The sequence below is a fragment of the Salmo salar genome, chromosome ssa20 (genome assembly GCF_905237065.1).
Source record: "Salmo salar chromosome ssa20, Ssal_v3.1, whole genome shotgun sequence".
Lineage (NCBI taxonomy): Eukaryota > Metazoa > Chordata > Actinopteri > Salmoniformes > Salmonidae > Salmo > Salmo salar.
In genome coordinates this window covers 6,670,112-6,695,635 of record NC_059461.1, presented here as the reverse complement: position 1 = coordinate 6,695,635, position 25,524 = coordinate 6,670,112, and the positions used below count along the sequence as shown (strand labels likewise).

The 25,524-nt window shown below is 42.4% G+C and overlaps 2 protein-coding genes across 19 annotated transcripts in view; one reads left to right on the top strand and one right to left on the bottom strand.

Annotated features, from left to right (window-relative positions):
• Nucleotides 1-21,281, top strand: part of LOC106580188 (SH2B adapter protein 3) — a 58,036-nt gene extending 36,755 nt beyond the window's left edge. For all 4 annotated transcript variants that reach the window (XM_014160983.2, XM_014160985.2, XM_014160986.2 and 1 more), the window contains 6 exons: nucleotides 11,831-11,932; nucleotides 12,258-12,349; nucleotides 17,308-17,399; nucleotides 17,888-18,102; nucleotides 18,249-18,414; nucleotides 18,679-21,281. In XM_014160983.2, coding sequence (XP_014016458.1) covers nucleotides 11,831-11,932; nucleotides 12,258-12,349; nucleotides 17,308-17,399; nucleotides 17,888-18,102; nucleotides 18,249-18,414; nucleotides 18,679-19,019 — 1,008 coding nt within the window. In that variant the 3' untranslated portion in view covers nucleotides 19,020-21,281. The remainder of the gene's footprint in view (nucleotides 1-11,830; nucleotides 11,933-12,257; nucleotides 12,350-17,307; nucleotides 17,400-17,887; nucleotides 18,103-18,248; nucleotides 18,415-18,678) is intronic.
• An 853-nt stretch (nucleotides 21,282-22,134) lies between these two features.
• Nucleotides 22,135-25,524, bottom strand: part of LOC106580186 (ataxin-2) — a 30,250-nt gene continuing 26,860 nt past the window's right edge. For 13 of the 15 annotated variants that reach the window (XM_045704288.1, XM_045704287.1, XM_045704289.1 and 10 more), the window contains 5 exons: nucleotides 24,597-24,790; nucleotides 24,305-24,434; nucleotides 23,641-24,032; nucleotides 23,371-23,527; nucleotides 22,135-22,723 (listed from right to left, as the gene is read on the bottom strand). In XM_045704288.1, the coding sequence (XP_045560244.1) occupies nucleotides 22,704-22,723; nucleotides 23,371-23,527; nucleotides 23,641-24,032; nucleotides 24,305-24,434; nucleotides 24,597-24,790 (893 nt within the window). In that variant the 3' untranslated portion in view covers nucleotides 22,135-22,703. The remainder of the gene's footprint in view (nucleotides 22,724-23,370; nucleotides 23,528-23,640; nucleotides 24,033-24,304; nucleotides 24,435-24,596; nucleotides 24,791-25,524) is intronic. The other 2 variants (XM_014160968.2, XM_014160979.2) reach the window with 1 other exon arrangement.

The window sequence follows — 25,524 nt, the reverse complement described above, 5'->3', positions numbered from 1 at the left end:
TGCCCTGGATGCGGGTACCATCGAGAAATAGAAATCAGCAGCTCATGGTAATTAGGGATTTTCGATATATCAGTAAGCATTTCGGAATCGGATGATATTAGCTAAAAATGCAAACACTAGCATCGGCCCGATGTCTCTAGTTTAAAGCCGATGTGCAAAACCGATGTCAAAGCTGACGTGCATACCTATATAATGTAGATAGAGGTAGTAATAACGCCACAAAAAATATCGCTCTACACGTGCAACACAGCATTCCTAACCTAGCCCACAATGTCTGCTGTGTGGATCGAACAGACAACAAGTCAAGCAGTCATTTGAAAGAGTAAGAACATTTCAGCGAGACAACTCAAAGGCGAAATCCATTACCGGAGTTACACAGTATTGTTGAAATGCACATCCATGAGCTACTGCTATTAGCTTCCATTTGGACCAGTGACGTCAGCCCCATGAGCATGCTGAGTCTGACAGCACAGTGGGTCGACGAGGATTTCGCACTGAGGAAAGCCGTATTGCATGCTCAAGAATGTGCTGGTTCTCATACCGCTGCTGCCATTTCGATGGCATTTGAGAACATGTTTTTTTGCCGTGGTATCGTTTTGGTATAGAGTATCATGATGGTATTGAGTATTGCGATACTTAGCCAAGTATCGAAATAAAAATTCTGGTGTCGTGACGACACTACCGTGGTTATTATAGATTTGTGATTTTTCCATTCGTTTTTATTTCTATATGTTTTTTAGATTTATCTTTGAAATTCTGTCTAGTTTGTTTTCAGACTAGATTTACTAGTTATTTAGTTTTTTATATTATTTTGTTTTAGTGCTAGGGACAAAGTAGCCATATGCATGGGAGGCTAGGAGCTATTTATGTGTTGTAGGCCTATAGCAGGGGTACTCATACAATTTGAGATGGTCCTGTCAAACAAATTTCCTATGTGACAGAAGTCCGGATGCATTGTCATGTATCGGCATAGTAACAAACGCCCACCTCGCAACCCATGAGACCCCAAACACACTTCTTGTTGGCAGAGAGAAAAATGTGCAAAGCACATTTCTTGTAATTCTAAACATGTTCCATGTCTTATGTGTGTTCATATGATACCAGGAGTCGAATTCTGACCGAATTGTAAAAATAAAATAATAGCTGTCTCACTCAAAATAATCCTATTTTTTTCCCTTTGATTTCTTCCCTGTTAGCTTCTGATAGCTAATGATAATATTGCACAAGCTAGGCCTATTTGAAACATTGCCATCTACTGGCAGCATTTACATGCCAGATTCAGAACTCGAAAAGCCCATTTGAAAAAAAGCTTGATTAAACCCATTTCATTTTTGCCACATAGAAAATAAAAAACGAAATTTGATGTTTTTTATTTGGTTTTGGTTAGTTTTGCAGTCAGTTTCAGTAGCCTATAGTTTTTTATTTCAGTTTAAATTGGAAAAACCATCTTAGATTTTATTTTTCGTTTACTATAATAACCTGGACACACACACACAGTGTTTTTCAAAGCCGTCGGTTACAGACTCATTTTCAGTCGGCTTCATTTACCACTTCAGGTTACTTATCATTTAAAAGTTTTTAAATTCACTAGTACGTCGAGTCCTCTCCCGCTTGAATGAACGAAATGCATCTTCTAGTGATCTATTAAAGCGAGCAATGACAGGGAAACACTGCAGAGAGGAAGGTTTCACTCTCGCCAAAAGCTGTCCAAAATAAGCCCAATGTGTGTTATGGGCTTATTTTGGACCTAAATTTGTCACCTGCCTTCCCGCCTTTGGGACAACAACTCCTATTGTTAGGGCGGCGACATGAGTATCTCGTCATTATAATGTGTAACTACAGATCTCTGGTTGCAGTCAAATTTCTTTACACTGATGGAGAGAGCATGATCCTCGTGAATTTGCTCGCCCCATGTAAGTAATGTAAGTGGTAACGATGAGTCGAAATCCACAATTTAGGCTAATTATTGTTTTCTGACACATTCATCACATAGCCAGACACGCGGAGTCGTGGCGCATAGTATGCCTAGGCTGTTTACTGTGCGTTGAGTCACAACTGAACAGCAAGTGTTGACTAGTTTATAAAAAAGTGTCGAACTGACTGAATAAAGTCGATTTGTTATATCCCTTTGCCATTCATAAATCATGCAACATCGTATCGCATCGGGGCAAGTAAACCAAAGGATTTCCCAGGTTTCCTTTCCAATGATGTTGGGGCTTGCCAGACAGTGACGCTAAAGTGAGTGACACTTCTCTTCACTAAGCGTAGACTACCGAATCGCATCGGTGAGAAAGCCGTTCATTTGTCTCCTTAAATTGTATAGGCTACTGGTAGGCCTTGGCTTTTTGGTGATTGTCTGCAGATAAATTATGAAAACACCTAATGAAGATGGTGAATCATCACTGTAGGAACAACTAAATGTATTGAACATTATTTAAGTTGCCCAAGATAGATATTTCCTGCAACTTTCTGAAGAGACGACGAGAATGCCCGTCTGTGTGCGGTGCGAGCGTCTATCACTTTGTGTAGCCATTAGCGATGATGCTAAGTCAAACAGTCTTCTGGTAGATGGAAAGGCTACAAAGTAGCCTATGGTTACCTGGCAGAATATTATGATTATTTTAATCAATCCAGTGGGTACTTGTTTTGCAAACTCTACGATCATGTGTGCTACAAAAACACTGCTAAACAACCTCTTGCTAGGTGTGCACTTGAATTAAAGGGTAACTACACCCAAAAATCAACATTTCTCATTCTTCCCAGTGTTCTCCTGATGTGATTTAAGCATTGTTGTGGACTTAAAAAAATGACCAAATGCAATGTTCTGTTATAAAATCAGGGAAAAACGCAACCCCCCCCCACAAAAAAAAGTACATTTATTTTTCATAATAATGTGGGCTATTTACTTCATTTTTCTGTTTAAATAAAATACATAATTTGAAGAACAAACATTGTGGCAATTCATATCTTGCAGTATAACTGTTCAAGCTAAGGCTTTAATCTCAAGAGAAGACAGGCTAAATGTTTAATTTAATGTTCTCTTACTTAGAAATAGTCCTGATCATATAAACCTGGCCAATATTCAAAACTACAAGCAATACACCGAATTCATACGTTTTCAGTGATTTAAATTGTGAAGTCTTTCTACACAATAACACAACAAAAAATATATTTTTTATAACTGTTTGAAACTGGTGGACCAAAACTGCTTTGAAACTGGTGTAGAAATTGTATTTCATCTTATTAAACGATATTTCACAGCAATTTAGATGGCACAATGAATCCCTACACTATAAAGAGCTTGTTTTCTCACATAAACTGAAATTGAGAGAACAGTGTAGAATTTTAGCAACCAGGAAATGACAGAGCGTTTTCCACTAGATAACATAGTCACAACAGGTTTCCCAGTTTGACAACAGATCCAGTCCTGCGTGAGAAATCAATAGGCGAATATCATAGCCAATCACAACAAGTAATACAGTGATAGACTATCATTCCACTATTAGCGGCAGATATATTCTGGGCATTTTCTGAAATTACAATGCAACATTTTTTGGAAATCCTATGTGTAGAACCTTTAATGCGCTGTAATATGTATTATTACAATTTAATTCGAAGATACTTGACACAAATTCTAATAGAAAAATAGGGTCTATTCATTTCTGTTGACCACTGTCACTTTGTTTCCCTGGCACACATTGACAGACGGTGTCTCTGAAATATTTCCTAGAAACCTGTCATTTCTCAGTTTTACCTCGGCCCCGCTGTCCCCACATCCTTGCTGATGTCATATCTCGCTAGATCTGATTCAGAGAGTTTTATCACCATTCTATTCGCTGCTGGTCCCTTTAGAGACTCCAGAGAACAGCACTCTTTCTTTTCTGTGACACTTCTGAGGATGTAGGGTTGTTTGAAAACCTGCTTCACCATGAAGAATGCAAAGCATCCATGCCGAAGCTGATTAGCAAGCACATAGCCTAGTGTACCGGAGGCCATGGGTGGATGTGGTAAAGGACCTATTCTAAACATGAACTACCAAATTCTCAATAACCTAATCTAATGAGTTTGTCAACCAAATGACATCTAAATCAAATGTGGCATATGAAAATCAAATCCCCCTGTATTTTGTGTGTGTGTGTGTGTGTGTGTGTACTAATAGCGGAGGGGAACATTTGGAAAGTCTCTGGAGACAGTTCTGATGATGACGACAACCCCAGGGTCAGCGGAATGCTAGAGCAAACCAGGCTTGGAGTCCTGCCCCGGGTGGACAGTGACGGTGATCTTGACCCTCTTAGGGGATAGCGGAATTCTGGGTGAGGGGGGTGTTGTCATGGAGACGGCCTGAGAATGGGACCCTGGGAGGCGCTAGGGGACCCCAAACTTCCTGTCTCCTCTCTGGTTCAGTATGACTGTGTGGGTGGGGGTGGGTCTGAACAACCAATATGTCTTTGTGTTTAAAGGGATAGTTCACCCAAATTACAAAATTACATTTTGGTTTCCTAGTCTATTACATTGCATTTATTTGATATAGTGATTTTCATTACAAACAAGAATCTTAGTCTATGGACAAGGTGTGATGACAGCAATACATGCTTTAGTTCAGTTTCCCTGCTGCCAATGTTTCTAAATGCTAACGTTTTAGCATTTGTAACACTAATCCCATACGAGTCATGGGACCAATATAAGCATTTTCTGCGCATGTCCAAATCATCAGAAAGTATCTCAAATTGATTGTGAAGCTCACCAAAGTCACTTATAGGTGATTTGAACATGAAAAAATGCAAATATTGGCCCCATGACTTGAATGGGATTTGTGCTAAAATGTTAGTGTTTGGAAACAGTGCCAGCCATCGCCAGGGAAACTAAACCAAAGCATGGATTACTGTCATACCTTGTACGTTGGTTTCCTTACCCCGTAAGCAGTTTGTGTCAGTTCGTAATTTGGGTGAACTATCCCTTTTAAGTGCAGAACGTTAAGGTCTACAGCTGACACCAACACTTTTTTTGTGTTGTCTTGTAAGTTGAAGCCTGTACATACAGTATGTGTAGCTTAAATTTGTTTGTGAATGTGTAGATGAAGTAGGCCTATATAGGCCTAGGCTTATTATGTAGTCTAACTCACGCATGTTTGGGTTTGTGATCGTGTATTTGCTTTGCCACGTGTCTGTGGGTTAAATTGGCAATTTCCTCAAACCACAATATCAAATGTTGTGTGTGACTGAAGCTGAAAGACCGACGTGAAAGACCGACGTGCACTCACTTGTCTCTCAGCGTCATATTGAGTGGCTTTCTGCAGTTCAAACAACAATAAAAGGCACCCCGCCACTGTTTTGGTACGCAGCTGATCTCTGATGTGAGATGTGGTTGGGATGGGCGCTGACTGAGTAGCATGAGACCCCCGTTCTGCATCTGTGCTGTTCTCTGTCACCCAGTAATTTTTGCTTCGCATCACTCTTGATTTGTGTCACATCTCTTACTGCCTACACCATGTTCTATTTGCTCATCACTTGTGGCTTCACAGGCTCAGAGCATACCTTATGAAGTACACAAAAATGTACTAAACAAGCTTGGAAACGGACAAACAGTTTCGATGCGTCGTGTATACAATCGAGGAGATGGTGTCTGGCATTTCGAAGTAGACAGCTACAGTAAGGGCTATTCCACGGTAACAGAGTGATGCTGTTCAGTGGAAATTGTTGAGAGTAGTCCTTGTGCATAGACATTAGTTTTCAAGTGTTCACAGGCTTCTCATGTCATCACCCTCACAAAGCCTTCCTGTCACATACTCTTAATACATCAGTCACATGTAGCCTCTCTGGTGTTCTTTCCTGTTTGTATTAAAGGTTGAAGAGCTCTGGAGTTTTTCTTTACGCTAGACCCTCTACTGAGTCATTCCATGACATTTCAGCATGCCATGACACCCACCATCCTTGATTGTTCTGAAATCGTTTCTGTATTTAGAAACAGATAATATTAGCATTGCTGCAAAATTGTTTTATTGAAAATTAATTTAGATATCTTAGAAATTAAACTTCATGATTGCCCCCAAATTAGCCCTTTTAATTTATAGGATTAACATAATATTCAAGAAATATAGTACCCAACATCTGATTTGCATTAGACATGAGGAATCCAATAAAATAGTAAAAAGCCACCCACACATCCCACGCCAATCCCACCCCAACAACCACTACACAGTATTCAGTTCAGTACTCAGTTCTCTGTCTGACAAGTAGGCCTTGTTATGGGTCTGCGGATTGGAGTATTGCTTCTTCATCCTTTGTAATGTATTCCCTGTCAATCTGGTGATGTTTTTTTCCCCCCCTGTTCAGAGAAATGAGCTGTTGAAGTTGCTTGCTTTATTTACCATGAACTACTGTGAACTTTCACACTAGATGCCGCTGTTCCTGCTACTGCCACATCTTTAATACATTTTGCTGGTCTCTTGTGTTTATTAAATTATAGATCACAATATTTTCTTAGCAATTTTGGATTGAAAACTTTTGCTCATGATGAAAAGCAATTGTGTGGTGATCTTCACAAGTCAAGCCAGTCCTCCATGAAAGCAATTCACTCTCTAGTGGGCAAAACAAACAAAGCATCACCAGATTTAGAGCTGTGGCTGTCCTGATATATATATATATATATATATATATATATATATTTATTTATTTTTTGATTTTTTTTGTATTGTCATGCAAAAGTCCGCTGGTCTCACGGTAATTGACCGTTAATTAACAAACGCCTTTAGCATATCTAGGCCTCCACACATATAAGCTGCTGATGTGGCATTTTGGAACATCTACACGTCTACAACCAATTTAATGTACAACATCACAATAAAACCTTTATTTTAGTCGGGTCTAAAGAAACAACATGATGCGAAGAAATTGTATTTCAGGTGAATAGAATATGAGTTGGCCTACTGTAGGCCTATGTTATCTGGCTATGCGCCATGCCATAGGCTGTATGCTTATAAATCCTGTGCAATTGTTTTATTTTCATATGATTTTAAAGAGGTGTATATAATTGAACTTAACTGAATACAATGGAAAGGATATTTTTCCCATTATGTAGCAAGTGCGCATATTGCACGTGAAAGTGATAATTTGAAACCGGTCCTATATGCTAGATTTAGTTATTTGGCAATTTTAGTTGTGAATGATATCAACCTTAGAATGTCTTTAGAAATCAACAAACTATATGGGCTACATGGTGGGACTATAGGCTATTGATGATTTGACAAAGTAGCAAAAAAAGCTTGCCCTCTGTTCCTTGCCTCGGGCTATTCTCAATTTAATTTTGTCTTTACTAATATGTAAAATTTGTTTAGATTAAGAATGGTCCATAATCAAATGGGCAGGGGAAAAATAAGGGAACGACAAGCGGATAAGAGGCAATCCGTAATTTCGATTAAGACATTAATAATAAGCGAGCTAGGACGGATTTAGTCAATAAAAGTATTTGTTTAGCACTTTTGAAATGTACAGCGATAGAATTCAGAACATGGGTCCTTCTTAGTGTTCTCCATGTACACCAAGTCAGAACCGTAGGATAAATCAAGGGGGCATATAAGCAGACAATGAAGCTCTAACAATATTCTATGATTTACATTTCTCTACAACAGGTTATAGGCTACATGTGCACCACCAAGTCAATACAGTAGGTGAAATTAAGAGGGGTAAATAGACCAAATGATTAGGGTGAGGCACATGGGCTACTAACATCTTACTACACAACATACACTTAGTGTTACTTTCTTAGCTACAGTATATATGTCCCCCTGGCATATTACATAATTTATGCAGCAGCATACAATACATTTTTGGACTCACCTTGTTGTGCTGCGCTCACTTGAACAGGAAGGTGGCGCGGCGGTCCTTAGTGGGAAAATTGTGTCATCAAAGGCTGGTACATCAAAGTCTGGCATTCTCTGGATTTATGCCGCTTTCAAAACAACTGGGAACTCTGGACAAAAAAAAAAAAAAAGTTTGAATCATGATGATGTCTTTGATCTTCAGGTCGTACGTCTAGAAAGAGGCCAGATTTACAATTCCGAGTTGGATGACCGTTCAAAATGTATTTTCCCAGTCGGAGCTCGTTTATTCTTGATTTCCCAGTTTTCTTGATATTTGAATGAATGCTTACGAGCCTGCTGGTGCCTACCATCGCTCAGTCAGACTGCTCTATAAAATCATAGACTTAATTATAACATATCACACAGAAATACGAGCCTTAGGTCATTAATATGGTCGAATACGGAAACTATCACGTTTATTCTTTCAGTGAAATACGGAACCATTCCGTATTTTATCTAACGGGTGGCATCCATAAGTCTAAATATTGCTGTTACATTGCACAACTTTCAATGTTATGTCATAATTACGTAAAATTCTGGCAAATTAGTTCGCAACGAGCCAGGCGGCCCAAACTGTTGCATATACCCTGACTCTGCGTGCAATGAACGCAAGAGAAGTGACACAATTTCACCTGGTTAATATTGCCTGTTAACCTGGATTTCTTTTAGCTAAATATGCAGGTTTAAAAATATATACTTCTGTGTATTGATTTTAAGAAAGGCATTGATGTTTATGGTTAAGTACATTCGTGCAACGATTGTGCTTTTTTCGCAAATGCGCTTTTGTTAAATCATCCCCCGTTTGGTGAAGTTGGCTGTCTTTGTTAGGAAGAAATAGTCTTCACACAGTTCGCAACGAGCCAGGTGGCCCAAACTGCTGCATATACCCTGACTCTGTTGCAAGAGAAGTGACATATTTTCCCTAGTTAAAAGAAATTCATGTTAGCAGACAATATTTACTAAATATGCAGGTTTAAAAATATATACTTGTGTATTGATTTTAAGAAAGGCATTGATGTTTATGGTTAGGTACACGTTGGAGCAACGTGTACCTAAGCGATTATATGCAACGCAGGACAGGCTAGATAAATTAGTAATATCATCAACCATGTGTAGTTAACTAGTGATTATGATTGATTGTTTTTTATAAGATAAGTATAATGCTAGCTAGCAACTTACGCGAATGCAGTAAGAAGCCAAGGTAACAGGCAGGCTCCTCGTGGAGTGCAATGTAAAGCAGGTGGTTAGAGCGTTGGACTAGTTAACCGTAAGGTTGCAAGATTGAATCCCCGAGCTGACAAGGTAAAAATCTGTCGTTCTGCCCCTGAACAAGGCAGTTAACCCACCGTTCCTATGCCGTCATTGAAAATAAGAATGTGTTCTTAATTGACTTGCCTAGTTAAATAAAGGTGTAAAAAAAAATCGGTGTCCAAAAATACCGATTTCCGATTCTTCTGAAAACTTGAAATAGGCCCTGATTAATCGGTCGACCTCTAGTGCCAACTGTAAAGATTAATGGGAGGAGAAATAATGGTCTGGAGCTGTTTTTCATGGTTTGGGCTAGGCCCCTTAGTTCCAGTGAAGGGAAATCTTAACGCTACAGCATACTATACAATGACATTCTAGACGATTCTGTGCTTCCGACTTTGTGGCAACAGTTTGGGGAAGGCCCTGTCCTGTTTCAGCATGACAATGCCCCCGTGCACGAAGTTAGGTCCATACAGAGATCTTTTGTCAATTGGTGTGGAAGAACTTTACTGGCCTGCACAGAGCCCTGACCACAACCCCATCGAACACCTTTGGGATGAATTGGAACGTTGACTGCGAGCCAGGTCTAATCGCCCAACATCAGTGCCCGACCTCACTAATGCGCTTGTGGCTGAATGGGAGAGTCCCAACAGCAATGTTCCAACGTCTAGTGGAAAGCCTTCCCAGAAGAATGGAGGCTGTTATAGCAGTAAAGTGGGGACTAACTTTATATTAATGCCCATGATTTTGGAATGAGATGTTTGACAAGCAGGTGTCCACATACTTTTGTTCATGTAGTGTATGTAAACTGACAGTTTGGGGTTAAAGGTTACTTGGATTGTTGATACTTGACAAAGATGTGGAGTGCGCACTGAACCTCAGGTACATTTGTTTGAGTGTCGGTACAAAGGCTCGGCGTTGTGCTGTATCGTGGATATTTGTGTAGGCCAATTTATGATGGCTGGTGTGTGTGTGTGTGTGTGTGTTTGCCTATGTTTAGCGTGCATGTGTGTGTTCAGCATTTGGTATATATTACCCCCATCCTCCCCCAGACTCAGCATGGTGGATGGGACAGGTCACATGCCCACAGGACTGTTTTTTTTTTAAATAATTAGACTGCTTCTTTTTTGTACACACTCAGTCAGTGAGATGGTTTCTCAGAGAGCCAGTTAGTAATTTCTTCTCAGATCCCTTCAATGAGTCAAATACTTTTTAATTTCTCCCTAAAGCTGTTTGGATGAACAATGGCTCTGTGTTATTAATTTATACTAAGACTCATGAGGAAAGGAATCTCCTTTTGATGTGCCCAACCTGTCTGTGATTATTCCAAATGGCACACTATTTAATATGTAGTGCACTACTTATGACCAGGGCCCATAGGCCCCGTCCCAAAATGAATTCACTATATAGTGAATAGAGTGCCATTTGGGATGCATCCATAGACATTCCTCCCGCTCACACACTGTCACATTTGCATAGGGTCACACTCATCTGACATAGCCTTCTGGAATACACCTCTTAGGACCTGAGTGTTGCACCAACTGTGCTTTGTTATGCTCTGCTGTTTGATCCCCATTTCTAGGATTTATTGTAAAGGAGCAGAGAGAGTGAGACGTTCTGGTGATTCATGTCATTGTCTTTTTAGGGATTATCTACAAAAATAATGGAGATCTAGGCTTAGTAATTGGCTGAAGAGTGAGGAGATGTACATTTTGGGTTATGCCGTTCTGACTACACCATATGCAAATCCAGTACAAATTGTTTCCACCCACCCACCCACTCTCTCCAAGGAACACCTGCCTTCACATAGCATAAGGATTCCTCATAACAATGTGACTGGGGTTGATATCACATGCACTTCATCCATCCCGGCAGCCAGCACGTGGAACAGCTCACACATGACACACACAAAAGCCTAGCTATCATCAGCACACAATGAGCACCTTCTGCTCTCTTTCCCTCCACCCATTTGCGCTGGAAAAAAAGCGACGAGATTCAATTTGTAAAATGGTGAACTCTCCTCCCCTCGTCTCCTTTCCTCCTCCTTAGCTGGGCTGGAGAGTGTGTGTTCCGTGAGCAGTAGCCTTCCTCCAGCCCACTCTCTGGGTCTCTCCAGTCTGAACGGGGCCTGGTGCTCAGCCCAGAGAGCTCCACTGAGGGACGCTCCAGGGTAAGAGCCACGCTGGATTTTCAAGAGCAAAGACTCATACACACAGGCACACATACTTTAGACACACTGAGAAAGCGAGGCACGCACACACACACAACCTGCATGTCCCAGTGAATGTAAGTTTCCCACTAGTTCCTCCACCATCTGGTACCCCTCTCCATCCAGTTCTGGAGCTCTTGTCAGAGAGATCTGTAGAGCAAAAGGAAAACATCAAAACGGAGATAGATAAAATTCATGCAACCTAATATTTCTACTCTCCAAACCAACACAAACATAACCTCCTCACCACAAACACTCACTAAAATGGTCCTGACGAACGAAGATGTACGTAAAGCAGAAGCAAACTCTAGCTTGAAACTTCTCTTAATGTGGCACAAACACACCGGTACGACGAATGTGGTGTTTTAAAGGGAGTTCTGTCGATGTGGTGTGTTACTGGAACAGAGTGGTGTTTGAGGGGTCTAGAACATGACATGCTGTTTCAATGTCTGCTTCTTCCCTGACTGTCTGTCTCTCTCTCTCTCTCTCTCTGTGTGGGTGTGTCCATCTTCCAGGGCTCTTGTCCCAAACTGACAGTTCATTGCGCAGACATCCTGGAGATCCGCCGCTGCAACCGCCTGGAGATGCCCGACAACATGAACACGTTTGTTTTAAAGGTGAGGAGGAGACTCTCCCCTGCTAGTGATGCTGATCCATCTTCCTGCCTTGTGTCGTGTCCCTTCGCCACATGGTCCATGCACACATTCAGCCAAGGAGTCCGATTGTTCTATCCAAAAGCACTCTTGGATTTATAGTGCCCATTGAGCAGTGAGCTTCCACATGAAACATCACTCAAAAGTGTATACACGCAAGCACACACACACACCCTCTGCCAAACTTGTCTGTTTCTTCCCATTCCTGTTCTTGAGGGTGTGTTTGTCACATATTTCTGTGTGTGTGTGCATACAGTCTCCTTTACCACTAGTTTTGTCTTCTCTCCAGGTTAATCACTATCCAGGTAGTCTCATATTTGAGACGGAAAGTAACCAGCAAGTCAGCTCCTGGACAACAGAAATGAAAGAATGTATCAACAGGTGAGGGACACGGCACACTGTAATGTTATCAGTACACTAGTTATTTAACATGCTACTCTCCCTCCCCATCTATTTTGTATTTTCTTCATCTAGCTTTATTCCATGTGTTCTGTGTGCGTGTGTGAGAGTGTTTCTGTGTGTGTGAGCGTGTTTCTCTGTGTGTGTGTGTGTGTGTGTGTGGGGAGCTATGTGTCAGGCGCAGCCTTGTGAAAGAGGAAGTGTGGGGGAGGTCTGAGTCTCAGTGGGGGAATCTCAGGACCTTTCTCATTTCTGCAGATGTCTGGAATTCTCTCTCGCTTCCCCTCCCCAGACTCTGGTTTTCAGTCCAGCATGGCTTCAGCTCTGCAGCCCCCATGTCCCAAGGCCACACACACACACACACACACACACACAGACACAGAGTTCAAATGTAAGTAAAAAGTATAATTTTCTTGCTAACGGTTGGACCCCCTTTCATTGGGGCGCCAAACATTAAACTTCTATCTCAGAAGGCAGTGCTGTATTTGCTAGACTATAACAGATAAAGGCTAACGAATGCGTCAGAGGTACAATAGTTATTTCAGTCTCATTTCAGTCTCAGTACTCTTATGCAGTACTGACACATAGTATGGTAACACTTTTGTCATCAGAATGGACACCCTGTAAAATGGTTGAAGTGTGCAGGGATTGGTGAGCTATTAACACTGATAGTGCTGTCATTTCCTATTTCGGATGATAGGATTGTGCGCTCTATCGATGGCATGGCTGCGCTTTCAACATGTATGTTAACATGCTGTTCCAAATTAGGCAGTTAGTCACAGTACTCAAGATTGTATGAGTGTGCACATTCATGAGTTTGCGCATGTGTGCATCTATTTTTAGTGTGTGTGTGTGTGTCTTAGAGAAATATATAGAGGCTTCGTCTTATCTCCTTCTGGGTGGAGGACCTGTGAATATGTATGAGGAGGAAAAACTCCATCTCTCTCTCACTCTTACTCTCTTTCACAGACGGACAGACTGTGTGTGTGATATTGGGGGTGGAGTGGAGGTATCATGTACAATAAAACTAGCGTTTTCAAGATTTACTGTAACAAGACATCCTTCCTGACCGAGCCCTGACGCTTTTGTGTGCCTCCGTCCTGCTGCTTCCTGTAGACTCGATGGCCCCCATCCCTCTCTCCCGCTTCCTCTTTCTTTCTTTTTCGTTCTTTCGTTCTTTCACTTCTCCCCTAGTGTAACCACAACTCCAAAGCTCCCGTTTGTGGTTTATATGATTGAATAAGCAGATTGTTGGATTAATATTGACCTAGTGTGATATAAATGTTTACTTTCTTGTGAATAATGCAGTATCTTTCGGAGAGGCCAATGCACATACTGATAGGACGCATGGGGAGTGAGTAGCTCCGTTTTGTACCCTCAAAACTGTGATTCTATGTAGAAGTTAGACAATATCATTTAAATTAAGCCTCTAAAGTCAAAAGATCAATATATCCCCAAGCAACTGGAGGAGAGTGAGCGGTCAGTTATATACAGCCATGAACCAATCTGTGTTAAGCGACGCCAACAAGCCATGGCTTCCGTTAGAGGAAAAGACAAAGAATAACTTGGAGATGCAAATTAGAGCAACGAACGGCTAAAGGATATCCAGGAAAACATAGCTAAAATGCTCTCAACGCTCACCAAAACAAGCAAACTGTTAAAGAAGTAGATTTCCTCAAAAGGAAAGTGGAGTCTGTCGTCATATGCATATACAAGGCAGGCGCGTGGACGACTAGGACAACAAAAATGGCCTTCTGGAAACAGAAGAACTCTAAATATCCTCACATGGTATGGGAACACAGAGGATGGAGTTCACAAGTGCCGATGAATCCCTGAACAGGCTGCAGTAAGCCTTTCCAGTTGAGGAGGAAGAAGCAGAAAAAAGTGATAAGCACACTAGGCTACATACAATGATGCCCATGACCATCTTATCATAAGTTGAGAAAATATTATTTCCCTCTCCCCCCATACAATCTAGACTCCATTGTCTCCAAGTAACTGTTCTTATCTAGGAAGTAACAATAGAATTAGTCAATGCCAATGAGATACCTGGTCACTGAAAAGACAATATAAAAAAGGAATTGTAAACCGGGTGGTTCGAGTCCTGAATCTGGATTGGCTAAAAGACGTGTTACATCAGACCGTATACCATGGGTATGACAAAGCAAATCGTGTTACTGGTCTAATTCCGTTAGTAACCAGTTTATAATGGCAATAAGGCACCTCTGGTGTTTGTGGTATATGGCCAATATACCATGGCTAAGGGATGTACCTAGGCACTCCGCGTTGCGCCGGGCATAAGAACAATCCAAATACCACACCTCATCGGGCCTCATTGCTTAAATATAGCATGTACAGCAGTACCAGTCAAAAGTCTGCACACCTACTCATTCCAGGGTTTTTCTTTATTTTTTACTATTTTCTACATTGTAGAATAATAGTGAAGACATCAAAACTATGAAATAAGACATATGGAATCATGTAGTAACTAAAGAAGTGTCAAACAAATCAAAATATATTTTAAATTTGAGTAGCCACCCTTTGCCTTGATGATAGCTTTGCATACTCTTGGCATTCTCTCAACCAGGTTAACCTGGAATTATTTTACAACAGTCTTGAAGGAGTTCCCACATATGCTGAGCACCTGTTGGATGCTTTTCCTTTACTCTGCAGTCCAACTTATCCCAAACCATCTCAATTGGGTTGCGGTCGGGCGATTATGGAGGACAGGTCATCTGACGCAGCACTCCATCACTCTCCTTGGTCAAATACCCCTTATACAGCCTGGAGGTGTGTTGGGTCATTGTCCTGTTGAAAAACAAACCAGATGGGATGGTGTATCGCTGCAGAATGCTGTGGTAGCCATGCTGGTTAAGTGTGCCTTGAATTCTAAATAAATCACAGACAGTGTCACCAGCAAAGCATCCCCATACCATAACACCACCTCCCATGCTTTACGGTGGGAAATATACATGCGAAGATCATCCGTTCACCTACATGCGTCTCACAAAGACACGGCGGTTAGAACCAAAAATCTCCAATTTGAACTCCAGACCAAAGGACAAATTTCCACTGGTCTAATGTCCATTGCTTGGCCCAAGCAAGTCTCTTCTTATTATTGGTGTCCTTTAGTAGTGGTTTCTTTGCAGCAATTCGACCATGAAGGCCTGATTCACACAGTCTCTTCTAAACAGTTGATGTTGAGATGTGTCTGTTACTTGAACTCTGAAGCATTTGTTAGGTCTGCAATTTCTGAGGCTGGTAACTCTAATGAACTTATCCTTTGCAGCAGATGTAACTCTGGGTCTTTCTTGAAATGTTCTTGAAATGTTCCGTATTTACTGACCTTCATGTCTTAAAGTAATGATGGACTGTCGTTTCTTTTTGCTTATTTGAGCTGTTCTTACCATAATATGGACTTTGGTCTTTTATCAAATAGGGCTGTCTTCTGTATGCATGGGCTCCATGATGGGGGGAAAAAAGCATATGGTTCTCAAACACTTAACCACATCTGCTGACAATCTCTTTTTCTTGCAAGAGTAAAAAAAAAAGAGAAATGTAATATTTAAAGAGGAGCTGGATTGGAGAGGCCCATGCTGCCACCTACTGTAGTAACAGTAGAGGTGTACGCATCCTGATAAATGGGAATGGTATGAAGTGCAAAAGTTATGGTCGGACCTAGAAAGTTAGCTGTCAGAAGTATTACTGAACAAAAATGTAAATGCAACATTCAACAATTTAATTTTACTGAGTTGCAGTTCATATGAGGAAATCAGTCAATTGAATTAATTAGACCCTAATCAATGGATTTCACATGACTGGGAAAACGGATAACTTAAAAAAAAAAAAAAATGGGCCTCACAATGAGCCTCAGGTTCTCGTCACAGTATTTTTGTGCATTCAAACTGCCATTGATAAAATGCAATTGTGTTCATTGGCCATATCTTATGCCTGCCCATAGTATAACCCCACCGCCACCATGTGGCACTCTGTTCACAACGTTGACATCAGCAAACCGCTTACCCACACGATGCCATACATGTGGTTTTGAGCCCGGTTGGATGTACTGCCAAATTCTCTAAAACAATGTATGAGGCGGCTTATGATAGAGAAATTAACATAACATTCTCTGGCAACTGCTCTGGTGGACATTCCTGCAGTCAGCATGCCAATTGCACACACTGTCAAAACTTGAGACATCTGTGGCATTTTGTGGTGTGACAAAACTGTACATTTTAGAGTGGCCTTTTACTGTGCCCAGCACAAGATGCACCTGTGTAATGATCATGCAGTTTAATCAACTTCTTGATATGCCACACATTTCAGGTGGATGGATTATCTTGGCAAATGAGAATCGCACACTAACACGGATGTAACCACAATTGTGCACAAAATTTGAGAGAAATAAGCTTTTTATGTGAGTATGAAAAATGTCTGGGATCTTTTATTTCAGCTCATGAAACATGGGACCAACACCTTACATATTGCGTTTATATTTTTGTTCAGCATACAATGTAAACTTTTAATCCATCTGTCTGCATATTTCAAGACATGGCATATAGGATTGTCGTGAGATACCCAATGGGCTAAATCCCTAGCATACGCAGGTGATTAATCAAATTGCATTCTATACTGAAGATCATGATTAGGTGATTATTGGAGTCAGGTGTGTTAGCTGGGGCTGGGGAAAACCTGTGACACCAATCAGGCCCTTGAGGACTGGAATTGCCCACCCCTGGGCTAGACGATTCTCTTCTCCTCACTCATCTTGAAAAAATGTATCAATCAGTCCGCCATCATTAACACAATTGAAATATCTAATGATTTATTTAAATAGTACATTTCAGCCTTGTGCAGTTGATGGCAGCGTCATGTCAAGAAGGATGGACTAACGTTTTAGCCCAGTCTGCTGCTAACTGAAGTCATTGTTTATTACACAGGTCTGGCAGTGTGGATTTGGAGCTCCTAACCTACCCTGTGGACAATGCTGCGATGGCCAACCGGAGAGGGAACTCCGAGTCAGGGAGTCAGGGTGGGTGTCAGGGACAGGAAGGGTCAGACCCCAACCTGGAAGTGTGTAACAATTAATATCTCCGGATGATATTGTATCTTTATGTTTGAAATTATGCTGTAGTGGTTAGCCCAGTCGCTTATAACAGTTTGAGGAGTTGTGGGTATGATTCCTGCATGGGCTGCATGTATATCTTATGAACATTCCGGCAGGGCGACAGGTAGCCTAGGGGTTAGAGCATTGGACCAGTAACAGAAATGTTGGTGGTTTGAATACCCGAGTCAACAAGGTAATCGGTATTCTGTGGATTTTCCCTTGAGCAAGGCAATTAACCCAAATTTGCTCTAGGGGCACCATACTACTATGGCTGACCCTGTTAAACAACACATTTCACTGCAACTATCCAGTGTGTGTACCCCCCAAAAGATGAGCTATTTCTGGATCAAAGTGTCTGCTAAATGACCACGTTACATTCTATTCTTAGACTTCACTTGTTGTCCCCCCACTAGGATCTGCGACCTTTGCCCCCTCGGAGCAGGTGTACCATAAGACTGACCACTTCCTGTGTTCATACCCCTGGTTCCACGGGCCCATCTCGCGGGTCAAGGCGGCCCACCTGGTCCAGAACTTGGGCCTGGAGGGCCACGGAGTGTTCCTAGTGAGGCAGAGTGAGACTCGCCGCGGAGACTACGTCCTCACCTTCAACTACCAGAGCAAGGCCAAGGTGGGGCGCACACACCTTGGATCTACCATAGGTTCTAGAAGAATACCTTCTTAATTTTTGATATCATGAAGATGTCTGAATAAAAAAGCATCATTGACATTGTTGTTCATGTCGATGTATCTCCCTCCCCCTCTCTATTTCTGCAGCACCTGCGTCTGTCTCTAACAGAGTGGGGTCAGTGTAGGGTGCAGCACCTGCGCTTCCCATCCGTCATGGACATGCTCAGTCACTTTCGCCTCTACCCCATACCCCTGGAGTGTGGCGCTGCCTGTGACGTCACCCTCTCAAGCTTCGTGGTGGCCAACTCCCAAGGTGAGCCCTCGTCACTGACCCCTGACTAACACTGAACTCAAACACATGCACCCACCAATACTTTTGAACTTAGGGCTACTGCTAACACTTAACTTTACATAAATGTATTTTTAAAAAAGAACACACAAAGAAAATACTATTTTATTATAGATGTGCCATAAACAGCTACTTGGATATAAAGTATATGGGAATCCGCACAGGCTGTTACAAGTGAAACCCTTTGTCAGCATAAATAATGTTATGTCATTGTGTCCTCTCTCTCAGGTCAGATTTCAGCGGCTGTTCTGGTTCCCTTCTCCCTGAACTGCTGGAGCTCCGAGCCCAGCTTGGCCCACTGCAGCCCAGCCACCTGCCCCAGCCTGCTCCCCTCAGCAGGCCCCTCTCCAGGCCCCCTGCCCCAGCCCGGACACCCTCATCTATACACCGCACCCCTCCCAGACCTCCCCACCTCGGGTCCCCTGCGTCGGAGTGAGTCGGTGGGCCGCAGACCCCTACTGCGTCACCCCAACCCCCACCCACCCTTTACTCAGCGAGACTCCGACTACGAACTGGAGCCAGACAGGGGCCGCAAGCGGGCCATCGACAACCAGTACATGTTCCTCTGACCGGCCGACTCCCTTTCTCCCTGTCACAGCCGGCCCAGAGGTCACCGCAAAACTCCAAGCAAGTGCCAGATGGACTCATGAGTGAACGTGTATGCCCAAGTTGAGGTCTGTTTCGTGGTGGGGGTGACAGAGTTCATTATGAATGTATTTTTAGGAAAGTGTTTAATATTGTTATTTGATATGATTATTCTCATTTTATGAAGCGGATGTCGTTTAAAGGGATGTTGCTACATGGGAGTGAGTGGCGCTGATGTGGAAGGTCTTCCCTCAGGCAGGGGAGGGGGGCACCCTCACTGCCTCTCCCTCCCCCTTTAATAGGGGTCTGTTTAAGGGCCCTGAAGCGTTAGGCAACACTCCCTCCCCTCCACACACACTCCATTTTATAGTGTATTCTAATGATACCCTGTGTATTTGAAATGCACACATTCTGTACACAGTGTACTTTTAAAACTGTGTATTTTAATTCGCTGACTATTTTTGTTGGAAAATCGAAGGTGTTGAAAAAGGAACCCAACAAACTGTGTGGAGACTTCCACGTAGGTTTGGTCCAGTCTCACTGTTGGGGTATGTATTGACGTTAAACCTCCCGAGACGGGACTGAACAAGGGAGTTAACCCCATAAAGAAAGAGGTCGGGAGGGGACACACCCTATTCCAGAGTCCCTGTTCCCCTCCACAGCCTCGACTCTCAAGCCCTGTGCACAACTCTTGTATAACACATTTCACACAATGTTCGTGATACAACAGTTTGTCTGCCCAAAAATGTTTACACAACCATTGTGTAAAACTCTGTTGTATCACAAGCATTGTACCTGTATTGTACAACTTGAATGTGTATGGGGCAAATATTAGCATGTTAATTTCCTGTTAGCATTAAACAGAAGAGTCCTTACCTTCATAGCATTAACTTCTTTCATCTTAACATTGTTCTCTCCATTGCTACGACTCAAGGACAAAGCTGGACCTTCCTGAAGGCATTTGTTTTTTGCTAGTTAAATGTTTCCAAATGCTACATTTGAATGTTTGGCTTCTTAATCAGTGAGCTCTTGAAAGAGACACATTTCACCAAAGAAAATGTGAGGAAAAGACTGCACTCCCTTGCTTTTACTAAGAACCCTTGTGTGCATGGCCCCTTAACACATTTTATGTAAGCAACCGTCTGGTGTAAAAAAAAAATTGTTTATTAATTAAACGTTCTTCTTTAACATACCAGTACCCGTCACTTTTCTGTATGTACATCTTCTTTCCCTTGCCTAACACTAACAGTGAAACCTTAATCAGGAGTTGTGCAGCTTACCCTCTAGATGTCCTACAGTATTTATGGTCATGTTTATTTCTTAACATAGAAGGGCTTTCTGTTTTTAAGAAATGCAAAGGCAGGTTGATTTCCTTTTTAAATGATCAGGACATCAACTTGCCATGAAAGGAGATGTCTTTTCATTGCATGACCCAACTGAAAATCTATCAATGGTTTTTAATCAGATACCTTTCAATATCGAAACTGACATTGTCAAATGTTTAGGTGGGGAAAAAAGGTTAGACAATTGCAGACAAGTATGGTTTGTTTCCTGTGCTTAAATTGAAACTAATCCCAAACCAACGTGTTCTGCAAAAGGAAAGCAACGGTATCATTGACTTATCAGTCCCTTTGACCTGTAGCCAGAAAGACTGCCTTGCCTGAAAACTGCTGTTGCTTTACCCCTTTGAATCTCAGGGCGTGATGTGTTTGAACTTAGTGCAATAACTGAGATATTTCCAATAATTTAGCCTATGGCACATTGAACGCTTTATATTATAGCTTAACCTATACATTGTCTTTGCACTCAATCATATTGGCAAAACACAAATCACACCAAGAGTTCTGGCAAGCTTAGTGCATTCCACTACTGTAGACTGGTGTTGCTCACTCTTCAACACCTGTCTGTCTGCACATATCAGGTTAGTTTTATACTCCAAATGGCCCCAATGTACCTCAGGCCTATGTATTAGAACATTTGCTTACATGCATTTATTTTGCCCGGTCAGTCAAGCCTTGTGACATTGTTCAAGTTCAACTGATTTAATGTCTTCTCAATACTGTTGATGTATCTGTTATGTATTAGCACTAAACATACCATTCTCCCCAAGCTAATTAAACCACACCAAAGCTTCTGTCAATCTTTGATCAATTGTTACATTACCCTCAGTTAAGCATTCTAAATTATATCTCAACTGTATATTTGACTTTTTGTAATATAAAGCTAACCAAAAAATGTACCTACAACACAGCATTTTTTTGTGACTATGAAAAAGCTCCACACTTCCATGTTTTTCTGCAAATATTACTTTGACAAGTCTTAAAATGTGTGCTCTGAAATTATTAGACATAGGTATAAAACAGCATTGTATGGCTCCTGCACATAGCCCTATAATGCTTTCACCAGTCTAGTCCTTTCAGATCTGTGAACAGAGGGGGCTGGGGTTCAAATAGAACTGGGATGTGAAAGTGGGCGAACCAAGAACAACCCAAGGGACATGTGTGAAACATGAGCCTTGTTTATACCTGGTGGTAACCTGCATCCAGATCCCATCCACGTTCTGTTGACATTTTAAGACCAGTATAGACTCATTGATTGGATCATCCTGACCACATCCAGAATTAGTCAGGGATAAATTGATTTGTTGAATGAAAGCAGTGGGCAGAGCTTAGTGACAGGTCAGGGGCTGGAGTTTACAGGTGCGCGTCAAATAAAGGCCTTTAAGGATGGTAGGTTGGAGGGCGTTAATCGCAGGGTTTGACACCCAATGCGGCTTTTGTTTTCCAACATACTTAACTATTCACGTTTCTAAACGACTTACTGACTGAGCAGCCTTATCTATGCTGGTGCAGTATGCTAGGGCTCAGGTCACAGGTTCTAATCTTGCAGATGATCTTAAAAAAAAAAAAAGATTTTGTAAACATAACTGGATGGTCAAATCATTATACCACCCTCTAAAATCAACGGGATAGGGACCAGAAAGTGACAGATTCTTGCTGATGCCCATTCTTACGTGTGAACCTTGCTTGGCCATTTGCTTGGCCAATTAACACGATTATACATAGAAAGCAAAAAAACACAAGACTGCCAATACAGCTATCCGGTTTTTAAAATGTTTTTTTTTATTATTTTTTCCCCAAATGTTTTAAATTATTTATATTATCTACAAAGTAAAAGTTACATAATGGTCAGGTCAGAAGTGGGATCACTTTAGCCATCATAATTAATATATGTTTGTCCTTTAGGCCAAACTTGGTTTTAGTTTGGTTAAAACCTGTTCTGAAGTCTTGAATGCAGCAGCAGCTGTTAAACAGTAACATTAATACTGTCTAAGTTGGAAGAATTTTCATAAAGGTGCAGATAAAAAAAATGACTGGAACTTTCATTTTATCTTTCTCTCAATTGGCAAGCTGAATCAAGTTTCATTAGGGACCCTCTGCAGGTTTCTTAAAGGTGTGTGTGTGGGGAAGAGCGAGGGATCCTTTCTGTTCTTAAATCAATAAAACCTCTCCAATGCAACAACCTGTCAAACATTCTTTATGACTGGGAGAGGAAAGCATATGTGTAGTAGCATGACGAGATCTGTGTGGCTTCTCTGTGTCAAGACCCTTGAAGAGAGCGAGGGCTGGATAAGGGGTACATGTTCTCAGTAGCACCCGCCACAGCTGCTACTGATGGTGCTGTTGCACTGGAGGGACACAAAACGGAGGAAATCAGTGAAATTGGCCAGTCGTGGTTAGAATACAACAGGTGTAGACCTCACTGTGAAATGCTTACTTATAAGCCCTTAACCAACAGTGCAGTTCAAGAAAGAGTTAGGAAAATATTTACTAAATAAACTAAAAAATTCTAATCAATCAAAAAGTAACACAAATGTACATAACAATAACGAGACTATATAAAGGGGGTACTGGTACTGAGTTAATGTGCGGGGGTACAGTTTAGTCGAGGTAATTTGTAAAGTGACTATGCATAGATAATAAACAGCGAGTAGCAGCAGTGTAAAAACAAAGGGGGGGGGGGTCAATGTAAATAGTCCGGGTGGCCATTTCATTAGTTGTTCAGCAGTCTTATGGCTTGGGGATAGAAGCTGTTATGGACCAAAAGGCTCCTTATAGCACTTATTACAAGAATTTCAGTTTTCAGCTAAATGTATCATTAACGATAAGGCTGGGGAAAATTGGATCAAACATTGACGCGCTGAACAAACATATTTGCCCCAATTTAATACTTGGAAGTGTGTTTAGTTGAACAAGCTGTACAGAGACATCCGTCAGGTGATTGGAAGAGTCCTACCCCTGAGGCATATAGGGACGGGGTGACGTAGAGATGTACCTTGGGGGTGTGCCAAGTAAGAGAAGTGTGTAGTGGAGGACACCGGTATGGGGTTGAGGGCGTTCTGGGGGAGTTGGGGCTGGGGGCCGCCTGGCTGCTGGGTGGCCATCAGCATCATTTGAGGGTGGGAGGGAACCATCCCAGACTGCATATGGGCCTAAGGGGGGGAGAGAAAGAGAGAGAGACAGAACACATTAGTAGAAAGAGATACATACAACTGTTACTGACTCCATAAAAGGGTTTTGTGTTTTTGTTCCTGGGACCACTAACCTGTTCATATAGTATGTACACAGAGTGAAGTGAAGGGCTTCTGAAGGTGGAGCTCACCTGCTGCATGTGCGCCATGTGGGAGGGGTTGTAGCCGTGCTGCATCTGCTGGGGGTGGAGGTACACGGCCTGCTGGGCAGAGGGGAAGCTGCCCTGGGGGGACTGGGGGTTGGTCCCTGGGGTCATGGAGGGCGGGGTGGGGGCAAGGGCCTGGTACATTTGCTGCTGGGGCTGGTTGCCCATGTGCAGGGCCTGGGCGGCTGCAGCCTGGTGCTGTTGGACGGGGCTGGGAGCCGGATGGTTTCCCCCATGCTGCCCGCCCTGCTGGGCCTGGCCTGTGGGCGTGGCCGAGGGTTGGGGGTGCTGGTACTGCTGCGGCATGGGGCCTTGTGACACTGGAACCCCAAAACAAAGACTGGGTTATTGGCACGGACCAGATTGAATGTAGAGTGTTTGCTTTACCACAACAAAGTTATCTAAACATACTTTTTTTTTTTAACTGGAGTGAGTATGCAACGCTATTACAAATCTCTCTACTTCCGGTCCCAGAACCCTAAATGAAGTAGCTGATTTTGTTCTGGGTGCCAAGATTAGGTACACACAGACAGAAGACTAAACAATGTGACAATAGAGTGACACACAGAGGGGAGGGGGGGACGTTGCTTACCATACATGGTGTGAGTCTGCTCGCCATACTGGGTGGTGGAGGAGGAGACCAGCTGGCCGGGCTGGCCGTGGTTGGGAGGGGCCATCATCCTGGCCTGACTCTGCATCACCGGGCTGAACACATGCTGGGCCTGGGGGGGGGGGGGGGGAACACATTGCTTGTGCATGTGTGTGGGTGTGTCCTATTCACAAGACACTGCTAATGATTGAAAGGCATACATGCCAATCTTTTGTGATACTTCTATGGACCGTGGAAAGACGTGAGTCGAGTTGTTATTTTGGCAGATTGTTACCTGTGACTGGTAGTGGGGCATCTGCTGCATCAGTTGCTGGCTGGTAAACTGCTGCGGGCTGCAGGTGAAGTACTGGGCTGAATAGGTGGGGCTTTGGGCCACAATGGGCGGCCCCCCGGCTTGGGCCGGGTGCATCATGGTGGGTGTGCCCTGGGGGTGGTGCTGGTCTGACCTCTGCTGGGGCATGTTGGCTACTGCAGCAGCCAGTGGAACACAACGTCCAGGATTACAGGAAAGAGATAGTTGAAGTCGGAAGTTTACATACACCTAGGTTGGCGTCATTAAAACTAGTTTTTCAACCATTCCACAAATGTCTTGTTACCAAACTATAGTTTTGGCAAGTCGGTTAGGACATCTACTTTGTGCATGACAAGTTATTTTTCCAACTATTGTTTACAGACAGATTATTTCACTGTATCACAGTTCCAGTGGGTCAGAAGTTTACATACACTAAGTTGACTTTGCCTTTAAACAGCTTGGAAAATTCCAGAACATGTCATGGCTTTAGAAGCTTCTGATAGGCTAATTGACATTATTTGAGTCAATTGGAGGTGTACCTGTGGATGCATTTCAAGGCCTACCTTCAAACTCAGTACCTCTTTGCTTGACATCATGGGAAAATCCAAAGAAATCAGCCAAGATCTCAGATTTTTTTTTTTGTAGACTTCCACCAGTCTGGTTCATCCTTGGGAGCAACTTCTAAACGCCTGAAGGTACCACGTTCATCTGTACAAACAATAGTACGCAAGTATAAACACAAGTATAAGCAGCCGTCATACCGCTCAGGAAGGAGACGCATTCTGTCTCCTAGAGATGAACGTACTTTGGTGCGAAAAGTGCAAATCAATCCCAGAACAACAGCAAAGGACGATGTGAAGATGCTGGAGGAAACAGGTACAAAATTATCTATATCCACAGTAAAACTAGT